General features: G+C 36.3%; 1 protein-coding gene across 1 annotated transcript in view; it reads right to left on the bottom strand.

The window, feature by feature from the left end:
• Positions 1-15,148, bottom strand: part of LRRIQ1 (leucine rich repeats and IQ motif containing 1) — a gene marked incomplete at its 3' end in the record, with an annotated part of 181,737 nt that overhangs the window by 85,454 nt on the left and 81,135 nt on the right. The window contains exon 17 of the mRNA XM_081060280.1: positions 14,150-14,269. Coding sequence (XP_080916406.1) covers positions 14,150-14,269 — 120 coding nt within the window. The remainder of the gene's footprint in view (positions 1-14,149; positions 14,270-15,148) is intronic.

The raw sequence follows: 15,148 nt of genomic DNA, 5'->3' as shown, positions 1-15,148 counted from the left end.
CGTAAGTCAGAGTAGAACAAGTTCTAGAAATTCTAAAAGCTGTGACTTGATTTTTTTTTAATCTACACCCTTCATGACCCTCTACGCTGACCCAACACTTTCTTCTTCTTCTGCCCAAGTTGCCTCTTGCTATCCTGCCCCCCTGATTTTCTTCTAACACTTTTTGACAATTTCTGTAGCATCTCAACATTCTTACAGTTTGGAACCTTTGCTTATCCTGAATCCCAAATCTCATTTTCTAAACCCTCTCCATCATTATGCAAAAGCATCACTGCCCTTATTGTTGGAGACTGTTATATTCCAGGTAGGTCTCTTTTCACTTCTCTTTAGCTTTTTCCTTGGCCTATAATTTAGGTTTGTTTGTTTGTTTCTTTCTTTCCCCACAATGTACTATAATATGTAATAGTCTGCGAGGTTAACTTGAGATAGTGGTCAAACATGAACTCTAGAGCTGAAAGTTGCCCAGCTGCATGCATTTTGCCACCTTCTCAAAAATTATTCCTAACTACTTATTGAATTTGACTTTGGTCTGAAGCAAAACAAAACAAAACAAAACAAACAAACAAACAAAAAAACCCACATTTGACTGTTGTGGCTTTCCATACTTATATTAGCTTTTCTCGTCTCTGGGACTCATAAGAGAATTGGTTGTTTAAATTGAAAGACAAGCTCATTGGTTCATTGTATGTTGCTTGTAAAGAGTGTATGTAAAAAAGAAAATACACTCTGCTAAATTAAGTCAATCAGTAATAATATCAACTTCATAAAACTTACTTTTTAAAAAGTCCAAAATAAAAGGGCCAACGTAGATCACTAAGCCACATCAGACCTAATATTATTTTAGATATTTATTATGATATTTCATGACAAAGTGGCAAAAATTCCCCACATAGTATATTGAGACCTAGGCTCATTAAAACTTCTGCTAAAATAATTCTTTTAAAAAGATTGTGCATTGTGGACTCCAGGACCAAGAAAACGTCTTCTTCATCGCTATTTCAGATGTTCATTATGAGAGGTACATGATAGGCGCTTAGTGTTAGGAGACAATTCTCCATGGTTCTCCCACATTTCTGCATGTTTTGTGACAGCTTTTTTTGCAGACAGTCTTTTTCAGGATCTTTGTACAGCAAACAGCCTAGAAGCATAAAAGGTAGTGTCTCACCCTATCTTAGTAGGCACTATGTGACCCAGACTCATGCGGAGTGGGGCACACTGATTCAGCGGATGGGGTTTGGACATGCGCACAGGGAAGGAAGGAGGTCAAGTTATTTTGTAGGTGGGGCCCTTTAGGACAATTCAGCGTACTGTTGTTGCTTCTGAATGTAGAGTAGAAATTGACCTATTACATGTTTTACTTTTCTATCCCATAAGACGCAGAGGGGATTATCCCAATAGGGGAAAGTTGCAGGTAGAGAAGCACTAGTGTGATAAACTCTCTTGTGCTTTGTCACTTGTGGAACAACGACTGGATTAGGATTTAGTGAGGACCCTCTGATGTCCAAAGCTTTCACTATATAGGTGATACCCTGTTGGTGGGATGTGAATTATGTCTCAATTTAAAAAAACCTTAGTTTCAGCTGTCCTGATTATGGTGAGTATTATCACACACCTCTGCACTCGGGCTGGCTGATAAAATGAAACACAATTCTGGGACCTCCATTCTGAAGCCTGTGCATCAATAGTTCCTTGGAAGTTGACTATGTGAGAGAATGTACGATGTTCACTCTCTCCAGCCGCCCGGACAAACTCCTGTCTCTTCAGCCGTTTACCACAAAAAGGACGCCCAACATCTTATCAGATCCTTTCAGTAGTGGAGATAATACAATTTTCTGTGACTGATGATTTTGTCAATTGGAGCCTCTGGCTTCACCTGGCGGTATCCTTTGTGATTTTGGATTTGTGGCCTTTCTGACACAGATACCATGCATATTCCTATTAAAAAAACCAGCTGTTACCTTCCTACTGGACTATGTTAGAAACTTCATGACTGACCGTTGGAGGCCTTGTGACTCTCTGGCCTGACACCCCCCATTTGGGGTGGAACAACTCAGATTCAAAGACTAACAAGGTATGAAGATCTCCCAAAGCCTCACTTGTCAAAAAGAATAGCCAGCCTGGCCCCCATGGCATCTTGGTTTCACGTGAAAAAGCGGAAGCTATACTTCTCGGGAAAACTTTATCTCCACTCCATGGCCTGATCCAAAGCTGCTGGCTTGGAGGGACCTTAATTCATTCTGGTTCTATGTGCTTGGGCCTGGTTCAGGGACGATTCAGCTAAGCTGAAACTCAACTGAATCTTGTACAGTAGCCCATGGCCTCACAGTTTGATCTGCCATGTGGAAAGCTATAGACTTGTTGACAAAAGACTCTCTGTTTGGGGCCTTCACACTGGGGAAGCAAATTCCAGCTGCATATAGGACTGTTTTGATTATTCATATGGATGTCCATGGTAAGGGTCCATTACCTGATGAGACGATGACTAGAATCAGGTCACTGATTGCTCCTAATTCTGTTTCTGACGTGGACGCTACCAATACATGCAAGAATTGTGACTTCTACAAAATTGTCCCATTTGTCTTAAAGTGGATGAGGTCCCATTCCACAGATCCTTGCCTCTACCTGCTTTTGGAAATTTAACTACATTATACCTTCAATAATGCACCACTGTTGATACCATTCCAGGTTATTCATCAGCTGATTTTAGGCATATAGCTGTGACCCTTGAAATGTTGCATAGTTGTTCAGCTTTCCGCATTGGAGTCAGTTATGTGTGCTTTATCAGAAAAAAACTCCTCAACACTGGACTAATAGTCAGACTCAACCACTCTCACTTCTTTCTGTCCACACAGATTAATAATAAGGTAGTTTGATCAGTTAATGTGGCTCTCTCCAGAAAGGGACCAACCCTTGCAGCTACTTCCTAAGTAATGAGGAGGAGAAATGCATGGAAGGTACTCCCGATCTATTTTGACAACATAGGATTCTATCCTGTGCATGATGGATATTTATTTTCCCTAACAGCAAGTCCCAGGCCAGCAGGACTGACACATCTCATGATGCAGCCTGGCCAAAAGGGGTTACGTTGAGAAATGTGTAGTTGTTCTTCGTGCTCCCAACCCTTCCAGAAGAAAGCTAGGTGTGAATAGAGAATGATTAGGAAAAAAAGTGGAGTGATGGCTAAGTGAAATGGAACACTGATTGTGAGGAGGTAGATGGAGAATAAGTGCTTGGTACCTTTGCAGGGAACACCTTTGATTCTGAGAGGTCTAGGGAAGTGAGGGATGTTAATGGCCTTTTGTCCTTCAGAACTACCCCTGAAGCTTTACTTCTTCCTCAAGAAAAATGGTCCTGGAAGGCTCTCCCAAACTGCTGCAAGCACCTTAAATTTAACTTATTGCTGGGTCTGCCATCCCCTTCCAGGAGGTTGTGAACTATAATTTATAGTTATTTCCCTTAACTTCACTGAGAATTCTATCATGACAGCAGGGACAGAGCACAGATCCTGTACTTCCCATGTCATTATCTCCTATGTTTTCCCCACCCCGATTCTCTGTCATCCCGAGGACTACAGAAATGCCACCTGGAAGATGTCCTGCTCATAAATCACCTTCAAGTATTTAAGAAAATACCAACTATATTCCTGGAAAGTATTTAATTCAGCCTTAACTCACTGGTCAGGGTTGTTTTAGATGGCAGAATTGCCTTAAACTTCCTCCTCGAGGGCCAAGAAGGAATCTGTATAGTAGCGACTACTTGGATATTCATAGTAACTTTCATTAAATGTATCATACGGATAACCTGATGGTTTTTGTCCTAGTCCCTGTCAGATTACTCAGAGTGACCACTGGAGTTGCTACTTATGGGAAAATTGACCGTGTAGCCCACAAGGGGTAGATATGGTCGGGAGCAAATTTTCTACTGGTGTCTAACATTTCTGAATGACTTATGGTAGCTTTTGTTCCGGACTATCTTTTCAAAGATGTTAATACACCTAACAGGCTTGGAAGATGGAGACAGTCTTTTAGTATTTCCCTCTGAGGCAGAAGTCAAAATGTGTTTGCTGTTTGATATAATAAAGACAATGACTTTCTCTAGAGCATGGGATGGGCAGAATTGCTAGCAGCCCTTTAAGAAACATGGGGTTTCCTAGGTTCAGGATTTCTATAGGAGAAATTCCTTAGATTCCTCCCTGTAGAACTTAGGGGCTAAGAGAAACTTCTATATACATGAAGCTCCTACAGCCTGACGTGACAAGTAATAAATGTCTCAGATCGTCTGTCAGTATCCATGAAAGTGTGGCAGCTTAACTTGTTAGACTGCATGCAGGATAAAAATCTCAGATCCTTCACTCTTGGCACTTAAAATTAAGTTAAGATAAACTATGTTTAATAAAATTACAACAAATTGACTCTTGGTTATTAGTGCCTCCTTGGTTAACCATTTCTTAAATGCAATCACATTTCAGAGAGGCAGAAAACCAATACAAAAAATTCATGGCAGATTGATCCAGACTTTTTAATTCAGCCCAGTTTATCAAGACAATTTTATATTTACTTTTCTAAGAAATTGTAATTCAATGCAAATATCCAAATATATTTCTAATGTGTTGTAAATTTAAGTCCAGGTTATAACTGTCTGTGTACCTATCCCAGCTCCAAGTATAGTGTCTGCCATAGTGTATGTATTCAGTATTTTGTGGGCTGGAAGGGAAAAAATAAAATTGAACAGATGATATAGGACTATACTGTGATACATTTTAAAGAAAAGGGAAGTATGGACTGAATCCAAAAGCAACTATTTTTATTACCTAAATAAGTGATGAAAGGGAAGTCTTGGTTAGATAAGTCTTATACTTGTAAGCAGGAAAGTTAAAGAAAGAAATAAGAAAACACAGGGACACTTTAATAATTTAGTTATGTAATCTGAAGTTGTAAGATAATTTTAAAATGAAGTGACAGCAATGGGAAACAGGTAAAAAATGTGAAACGAAGGCAAAGCAACAATACCTTCCTAATTGGTATTTGGCTTTAATTCTTAGCAATTGTAAAAAAAATAAAAAATAAAATAAAATAAATTAAAATAAAATATCTAGGAATAAACTTAACAAAGGATGTGAAGGACCCATACACTGAAAACTATAAGACATTATTAAAAGAAATTGAAGGAGACACAAAGAAATGGAAAGCTATTCAATGCTAATGGAGTGGAAGAATCAACATAGTTAAAATGGACATATTGTCCAAAGCATTATACAAATTTAATGCAATCCCCATCAAAATTGCAATGGAACTTTTTAAAAGAAATAGAACAAAAAATTATCAGATTTGTATGGAATCACAAAAGACCCCCAAATACAAAGAAATCTTGAGAAAAAAGAATAAGGCCGGAGATATACACTCCCTGACTTCAACTTATACTACAAAGTGACAATAATCAAAGCATGTTATTGGCAGAAAAACAGACACACAAACTGATGGAATAGAATTGAAAACCCAGAAATAAACCCACATATATATGTGCAGATAATTTTCAACAAAGGAGCTGAAAACATACAATGGAGAAAAGAAAGACTCTTCAGTAAATGGTTCTGGGAAAATTGGAAAGCCACATGCAAAAGAATGAAATTAGACTGCTATCTATCACCATACACCAAAATTAACACAAAATGGATCAAAGACCTAAATATAAGACCTGAAATATTAAATTGCATAGAAAAAAGCATAGGTACTAAACTTACAGACCTGGGGTCAGAGAGGGTTTTTTATGAATTTGACCTCAAAGGCATGAGAAGTAAAAGCAAAAATAAATGAACGGGGTTATATTAAAAAAGCTTCTTCACAGCAAAATAAACCATCAACAAAACAAAGAGGCAACCAACCAAATAGAAGAAGATATTTGCAAACAACACCTCTGATAAGGGGCTAATATCCATAACTCATACAACAACAAAAAGCAAACAATCCAATTAAAAACATGGCAGAAAACCTAAACAGACACTTCTGCAAAGTAGACAAACAGTGAACATACATACATACAGACATACATACATACATACATACATACATATATATATATGAAAAGATGCTCAACTTCACTATCTATTAGGGAAATGCAAATCAAAAGCACAATGAGATACCACCTTACACCTGTTAGAATGACTATTATCAACAAGACAAGTAATAACAAGGGTTGGAGAGGCTGTGGAGAAAAAGGAACATTTGTACATTACTGGCGGGAATGTAAACTGGTTACAGCCACTATGGAAAACAATATGGAGGGTCCTCAAAAAATTAAGACTCGAATTACCATACGACACAGCAATCGCTCTTCTGGGTATCGACCCAAAAAATCTGAAAATATATATCCATAAAGATATATATACCCCTATGTTCACTGCAGCATTAATCACACTGGCCAAGACATAGAAAGAACCTAAGTGCCCTTCAATAGATAATTAGATAAAGAAGATGTGGCACACATACACAATGGAATATACTCAGCCTTAAGAAAAGATGAAATAGTGCCATTTGCAACAACATGGATGAATCTTGAGATTATCATACTAAGCAAAATAAGTCAGACAGAAAAAGTCAAGAACCATATGATTTCACTCATATGTTCGATATAAAACTGAAAGCGACAAATAAACAAGCAAAAGCTCATAGACACAAAGAACAGTTTAATGGTTACCAGAGGGTAAGTGAGGAGGGAGGATGACAGAAGATGGTGAAGGCGGTCAAATATATGGTGATGGAAGGAGAATTGACTTTGATGGTGAACACACAATGTAATATACAGATGATATAGAATTATACACTTAAAATCTATTTAATTTTACTAACCAGTGTAACCACAATCAATTTAATTTAAAAAAATCCTAGCTCTAAAGAATAAGCTCTTCATTGTAAACAAAGTCATCCACTTAAAACAAAAACATTAACTCCCTTGCTGAAAACACAGTAAGTTTTTTTCTCTGCATCATGGGAGGGATGGTTGGGGTATGGGGAGAAGGTAAAGAGACTAGAAAGTGCAAATTGGTAGTCACAAGATTGTCACAGGGATGTGAAATGCAGTATGGTGAATATAATCAATAATGTTGTAAAGACTATGTAGGGTGTCAGATGGGCACTGGACTTATCAGGGGGATCACTTCATAGATTGTGTAGAAGCCTGACCACTGCACTGTACACTTGAAGGTGAAGTAGAATAATATTGAATGTCAATTATAATTTTATAAATATATATATTTTATATATATATAATTATAAATATATATATATTTATAAAATTATAATTTTATAAATATATATATTTTATATATATATTATATATATATAATATATATATAGTCATCGGATGTAAGTACAGCATAGGGAATATAGTCAATGATATTGTAACAGCTACATATGATGTCAGAGGGGTAGTAGACTTGGGAAAGGTTATCACTTTGTGAGGAGTGTAAATGTCTAATCATTATATTGTTTTGTAATTCTGAAACTAATACAATAAAAAAAACAATAATAATTTTCTATCACATTTGAAATAAAATCCAAAATTTGTGACATTATATCCTAGGCTTTACTCACATGTGGAATGATCCTTGGCCATTTTTCTGTTTCTTTCTTATCTCTGAGTTTTCTCCACTACCAATCATATCTACCTATTGAAAACTTCCTGTTCCTTCAACATACTAATGGAGTCCCTGTTTCAAGTCTCCCATTCTTGTCTTATACTTAGCCCAGAGAAGCCACTTACCCTGTGACTATTTCTTCATTTTATTTCCACATCTCTATTAAAATATTATATTATACCTTATACAGACCTTCCCTGATCTTCCAATCAGATTCTATGCTCTATCCCTTAAAGTTCCTTGTTTTTATAGTAATTTTCAATATCTTATAGTGTTCTGTATATTTATATATTTATTCCCTGTCACCTCAAGTTAAATGTAAGTTCTGTGAAGTCAGGAATCTTATCTCTTTTGTTCACTGTGGTGAAAACAATGCTTGGAACATTTAAGATTATCACTGACTTGAACTATTCATTTATAAACATTCCATTCTGTTTTAGTTTTAATTAGAATTAAGATCCTCCTGAGAACATCTATAAATAATGGATTAATAAAAAAAGAGCAGAAGGCAATCAAGAGCAATCACAGCAGTCAGAATTTAAAGTCAAGATCCCAGAGAATAGAGTTGCATGCTTATGTAAAGCCTTTATTTCCCTCCATATTTTCCTTCAGGGAAATTGCCAATTATGCTAACAGGAAAGAGAAGCCCAACAGAAATCTGAGGCCCGCTTGTAGCGGTTTCACTGGGATGAAGAGACAGAGGTTGAAGTGCAGGGATGCCAAGGGAGCTAGGATAGAAGGAACAAGATCCCCCGGAGTAGACAACCAATGCAATGCCAATGCAGTCATGTACAACATTTCCCTTCATGTGCTTGTCAATTCAAAGTAGTGCAGGCATAGGAGAGATTCCTAAAGTCAAAGAGCAATAGCAACAGCTGGGGTGCTAAAAAGCTAAGAAGAAATTTGTTCACTCTATGCTTTGGAGAAAGGGATTAGAAGTCAGAGACAGAATGAAGGTAACCTGGTATATATCCCACTTTCAGGTGAGACACCATATTGGGGTAGCATTCAAAGAAACCAGAAATAGATCAGCCCTAATGAAGCTGGAAGCCTCAAAAGGATCTCTGACTATATAATATCTGCCTTCCAGAATATTATTAAATCCTTTAGAGAAAGCAAACATGTTCCAGGGTCTTTACATGTCACGTCTGATATGTAATCAAAGATTAAATGCTAAGAAAAAGAATCAACTGATTCAAAACACAAGAGATAAACTGTCAATGGATAGAAACCCACAAGTGATCCAGATGTTGCAATTAACTAAAAAAGCTTTGAAAGTGCCATATTAGTATGTTCAGGGAGGTCAAGATGGCGAAGTAGGTAAATGTTCTACTCTCCTCCTCCCACGACCACCACAACATTATAACTAATCTACAGAATAACCATCATTGAGAATTGCCTGAAGTCTAGCTGAACAGAAGTTCTATAACTAATGATATATAGAGGAAGTGACAGGTAGGAGGGACAAAAACGCATAATGGACTGGTCCCACATCCACATGTGGTAGTTAAAAATAGGGAGGGACATCTGGGCTTTGGAGGTCCCCCCTGAGGAACAAGCAGTCCCAGCCACACACCAGGCTCCCCAGGCCCAGGGTTCCAGTGCCAGGAAGAGAAGTCTCCACTACTCTGAAAACCAGTGGCGATTGTGGCTGAGGGAGATGGAGAAAAGCTGGAGTTCCAGTTGTTTATATTAAAGGGCCCATGCATAGACTTACTGACAGACTTTTGCGCTCTGAGCTCCAGCATTGGGGCAGCATCTCAAAAGGCATCAGAGGCGTATGGGGAGGAACTGAATTGTCTGGCTTCAAGCGAGGGCTGGAGGGACAGCTTTCTCCCAGACAGAAATGCTGGGAGACAGATTGCTCTTTGTTGAGCCTTCCCCCCTCCCAGCATGCAGACTTAGGTGGGCCTCATATCTGAGTCTCCATCAACCTGGTTAATACCATTCACCCCACCTTGGTGATTCTCGGAGACCCCCACTACACCCAACTTGTGGGCCCACCCAAGCCACTTCCAGTGGCTTTTCCATACAAATGGCGTCTCTTGGCTCATGCTGCAGACTTTCCCAAAATCTCTCAAAGGTTCACAAGCCCCAAACAAGTAGCATCTGGCTGCAGTGTGTCCTATGCCTCTTGCTAAGCAGCCTCAAGCCTGGCACTAGTGGCAGCCAGCCTCAGTTCTCAGCTTAGCTTCTCCTAGGTACCTCAAGCCCAGCACAAGTGATGACCATCTGCAGATCACTTTGTAGCTCATACTAGTGACTCTGTGCAGGGCACAAGCAGCAGCTGAACTTGACCTGCATCTGCCCCTCCCACGACGCTCCAGAACTAACACCCTGGTGGCCAGCTTCAGGCCACACCAGAGAATCATCCAATCATCCAATCACCTCCACAAATGAAACACCCAACGGGCAGGCACCAGTGTCCTGCTAAAACAAATCCTGCTCTATAGGGTCAGCTCCACACAGCAGCTGCTCCACTACAGTCATGGCTAGTCCTCACAACCAATAATGCTGAGGGTCAGTTCCTCCCACTGATGTGTAAACAGCATGTAAGGTTCAACTAAAACATGAGGGCACACGCAACCCACAAAAGGGACACACCTGGAGTGCACAGCTCAAGTGACCTGGAAGAGTGTGCCACTGAGCCCCATAGCACAGCTAGTACACGAGACCACTCTACTAAAGGGACATAGCAGCTCTATCTAATACAGGAACACGGGAAAGTGCCAAAATGAGGAGACAAAGAAACATGTCCCAAAGAAAGATCAGAGCAAGCTACAGGAAAAAGGACTAAACAAAATGGTGATGAGAAATCTACCAGATGGTAGAGTTCAAAACGCTGGTTATAAAGATGCTCAAGGAACTCAAGGAAAACTTCAACAAAGAGATAGGAAACATAAAACTGGAGATGGAAACCATAAGAAAAGACCAGTCAGAAATGAAGAATACAATAACTAACATGAAGAATTCAACAGATAGACTAAAAATACTTAATTTAACTCAATAGAGATGGTTAGTGAATTACAGGGTAGGAAACATCCAAATTAAAAAAAAAAAAAAAAGAGCGTAAAGAGAACAATTTAAAAAAAGAGTCTAAGAAACACATGTAAAATTGCGAGAAATTCTAGCATATGTGTTTTTGGTGCCAGTTTACTTCAAAGAAGATAATTAAAAAAAAAAAAAGCTAAATATTTGAAATAACTCTGGCTAAGCAATTTCCCAAACTGATAAAATACATCAACCACAGATTCAAGAAGACATATGAGTTCCCCTACTTGAAGCTGAGAAAATACAAAGAAAATTATACCCATACTGAAAAAATAGAAACAGAAATTGAACCTTAAAAGTAGTCTGGGGACTAGGGTGGAAATATCTTCAGAGAAGGTAATATAAGTTTTATTACTGAATTTTCAACAGAATCTATTGTGGAAGCCAGAAGTTAATGAAATGGCATCTTTAAACACAAAAATCCTACCTAAAAGTCTATACCTATGGAAGCTATTTTACAAAAGTTAAAACAAAATAAATTTTTAAGCAATCAAAAACTGACCTGAACTGAAATAAATGCTAAAGGAAGTCCTTTAGGCAAAGGAAAATTATCCCGGGTGAAAGCCTGTTAATGCAGGAAGGAATGAAGTGCAAAGAAAAAGATAACCACAAACTAACAAGGTAATGAAGGAAATGAAAAGAAAAACAAAAATATGTGATTGATAAAAAAGAAGGAAAAGAGAAACATAGAACATATAGGAGAAATAGAAAACAAATAGAAAGATGACATCAATCTTACATCAAACTCTTCCAGAAAATAGAAATAGAGGAAATACTTCCCAACCAACTGTATAAGGTCAACATAACCTTGATAGCAAATCTGAAGAGAGTTTTACAAGAAAGAAAATTTACAGGCCCACTTCTTGAATATAAATGCAAAAATCCTAAGTAAACTATTAGCAAATCAAATTCATAGATATAAAAAAAGACAATACAATATAGTGAAGTTGGTTTATTCTAGGAATACAAGGTTTAATATGTGAAAAATCAATGCCATATGTATAAAAGTATTTGATAAAATACAAATCATATATAGAATCATCATCATCATCATCATCATCATCATCATCATCACCATATTAACCTCGTGGAAAGGGAAAAAGATTTTAAAGAACGTAATTCCCTTAATCAAATATAGTTTCTAGAAGAACATATAGTAAACATTTTACTCAGTGGTGGCATATTGAAAATGTTCACCTTGAGACCAGGGGTTAAAAAACGATGTCTGCTAACAGTAATATCCTGGCTCATTTTACTGGAGGTAGTAGTCAGGATAATAAGGCAAGAAAAATAATGCAAGCCATAAGAATTGGAAAAAATGAAAATGAAACTGTCATTATCCTCAGGTGATGTGATTGTATATACAGAATATTCAAAAGACTTGAGAGAGAAACTACTAAAATTAATAAGTGATTTCAACAAAGTGGCTAACTACAAGTTCAATATATTTACAAAAATAAATATAATGTCAGAAAACATCAAATACCTAAGAATAAATCCAACTCAAAATGTACAATATCACTGTGAAGAAAACTACAGAGCATTGTGGACAGGAATCTTAAATGACTTAAATAAATAGTAGGATATTCTGTGTTCATGAATTTAAAAATGTAATATTCATGATCTGGTTTCCCAAATTGATTTATAGATGTACTGCAATCTCAGACAAAATCCTAATACTAATTGTTTAAATTGACAGGATGATTTTAAAATTCGTACAAAAACAAAAAGGGTCAACAGAGCAGTAGTAGTTCTTCCTTGAAGAGAAAGAACAAAGTTGGAGCTCTTATAAGACTAGATATCAAAATTTATTATAAATTATACACTAATTAAAGTACTGATGTAAGGATAAACAACAGAATAATGAGAAAAATTAAGAGAACCCACTTACACAGTTACCTGAGTCTAAACAAAGTTTCAATTGCAATCCATTGTGAAAAGTCTGTACAACAAATGGTTCTGAGTCAATGATATAATCAAATATGTGTATGGGGGGGATCTTGACCCTTTTCCTCACACTACTCACAAAAATTAATTCCAGATGTATCATAGACTTAAATTCTTAAAGTTAAGATAGTAAAGTTTCTAGAATATGATCTAAGAGTAGGCAAAATTTTTCTTATATTTTACAACAATTAAAAACTTTGGTTTAAATTTAAAACCTTTTGTTTTTAATTTAAAATTAGAAACATTGTGTTCATCAAAATAAACTACAAATAGAATAAAAAAGTAAGCCCCAGAATGCAGAGAGGACATTTGCAAGGGAAAAAGGAGTAGTATTCAGAATATATAAAGAACTTCTACAAATTAGTAAGAAAAATGATGGTAACTCAACTGAAAATGCACACTCGATCATGTCACAAAAGTAGACATTTAAATGGCCAGTAAGCATATGAAAAGGTATTCAACATTATTAGTTATGAGAAAAATGCAAATCAAAATGAGATACCACTACAAACCTACTCTGGAGTATCATTAGGCACTATCTACTAAACATAGGTAAACACTATCACCCAGAAATTCTATTTCCAAAAGAAATGTGAATACACATATCGAAAGACATGTATAAGAATGTTCATAGCATCTTTAGTCATAATAGGCAATAGTAGAAATAATTCAACAGCAAATAATCTACCAATACTATTTTAAAATAGAATACCAGTTTTAAAAAGTGATATATTCAAATAATAGATAAAAAGTGGTTTATTCAGAAGAGTGGCATACATACAGCTACACTCAACCACATAGATAAATCTCACAGAAATAATATGTGAAAAAAAAGTACATACGCTATAATTCCACTTACAGAAAGTTCAAAAGTAGGCAAAGCTATTCTATGATAACAGAGGTGTGAATACTATGGAGGCATGAGGAAGTCTTCCAGGGGTGTTAGTATGTTCTGTATCTTAATATGACGGTTGTGAACTGTCTAGGGAAGATAGAACAGATGAGCAAAACTAAGAATGTAATGGCAAGTGCTCTGTACAGTAAGAGGTTGCTCGGTTTGGTTGGAGCATATGGAAGCAACCAGGGAGAAGTGGTGGATGTTTCTGGATAGTTTCCTTCGTTACTACAGAACACTTAAATGACAGTTTAAGGCAGTTGTTCTCACTTTTCTGGACAACAGAGAGCTACGGACGGTTGTTGAACAGGGCATAAATAAGGTCATAGTTATATTTCATGAAGAATAATTGATAAACAAAATGAGTAAATCTGGGTGAAGAATACACAGGAACTCTTGTAAATAGGCTATGACCATGTTTACACACTGTACGAGCTTGTAGGTAAATGAAGATTTTAAGAAATTAAAAGCATACTTTTTAAAGTATTATTTGAAAAAAAATCTATTAAAAATCTATAACACCATTATAGATTTTCACGAAGGTGTAGTTAAACCTTAGAAACTGGTTTAACTTCAAAATAGTATACTAAAAACATTTTAAGACCAATGCTCTTGGTACTTACTTCATCAAATGTAAAATCCTCTAAATCTATTTCTTCATATTCTTCTTCAGATTCGTCATTCTTAATAGCTTCTAGAGCTGCTGTCAGTTTCTTTCGCAAAATAAAGCCCTTCCAAATGGCCTAAACAAAAATTTAAAGCATGTTATACAAGGTTATAGATCAAACTCCAAACCATATTCTCTGTATTATCCCATTAGGAAGATAAAACATCTTAGACTTTAGTTTAATGGCTCAGTAATCTGTGTTTTGAACTTTATGTGACACTTAGAACTGCAAGATAAATTAAACAACTGCCTGTGTCTAAAGTTCTGAATCTCAGGAGACTTTCCTTGTGGTAAGCAGAAAAGAATCTTTAAAACTCCCTCAACTGCACATGTAGGTCAACCAATCAATTATCTGATAATTCCTCCAGGACCCACTCTAAACTAAGAAGAAAGAGATACAAAGGAAAACCAGTTTTGCTAATTTTCAGATGACTATGTATAAAATAAACTAACACAAATTTAGGAAAATTTTACTATACATAAATGGTCATGTTAGACAAGTGGTATCGTCACCCATAACAATTAACTGATTTCATTTTTAAAGAAACTAAACACAAAATAATAGATTTCAAAACATTCAGATTCCTCAATAACTTAGGAGTAGGGAAAGCTTTCCTAACTGTAACTCCAAAAATATCACAGCTTTTAAAAAAATTAAATTTATTGGGGTGATACTGGTTAATAAAATTATTTAGGTTTCAAGTGTACAATTCTATAATACATCATCTATATATTGCATTGTGAATTCACTACCCAGAGTCAAATCTTCTTCTGTCACCATATATTTAAAAAATGAGTATCTTTATATGCAGCTAGAGAGTGAACTTCAGGATATATTAAGTGTAAAAAAACGAGGTAGAAAGAATGGGATGTTTTTATCTCTTCATATTTAATTGTTTTCATAGATAAATTCATGTTAACATTTATCTATGAAAGATTGTATATAAATATATAA

This window comes from Rhinolophus hipposideros (genome assembly GCF_964194185.1).
Source record: "Rhinolophus hipposideros genome assembly, chromosome: 9".
Taxonomy (NCBI): Eukaryota; Metazoa; Chordata; class Mammalia; order Chiroptera; family Rhinolophidae; genus Rhinolophus; species Rhinolophus hipposideros.
This window is presented reverse-complemented; position numbering and strand designations above follow the sequence as displayed.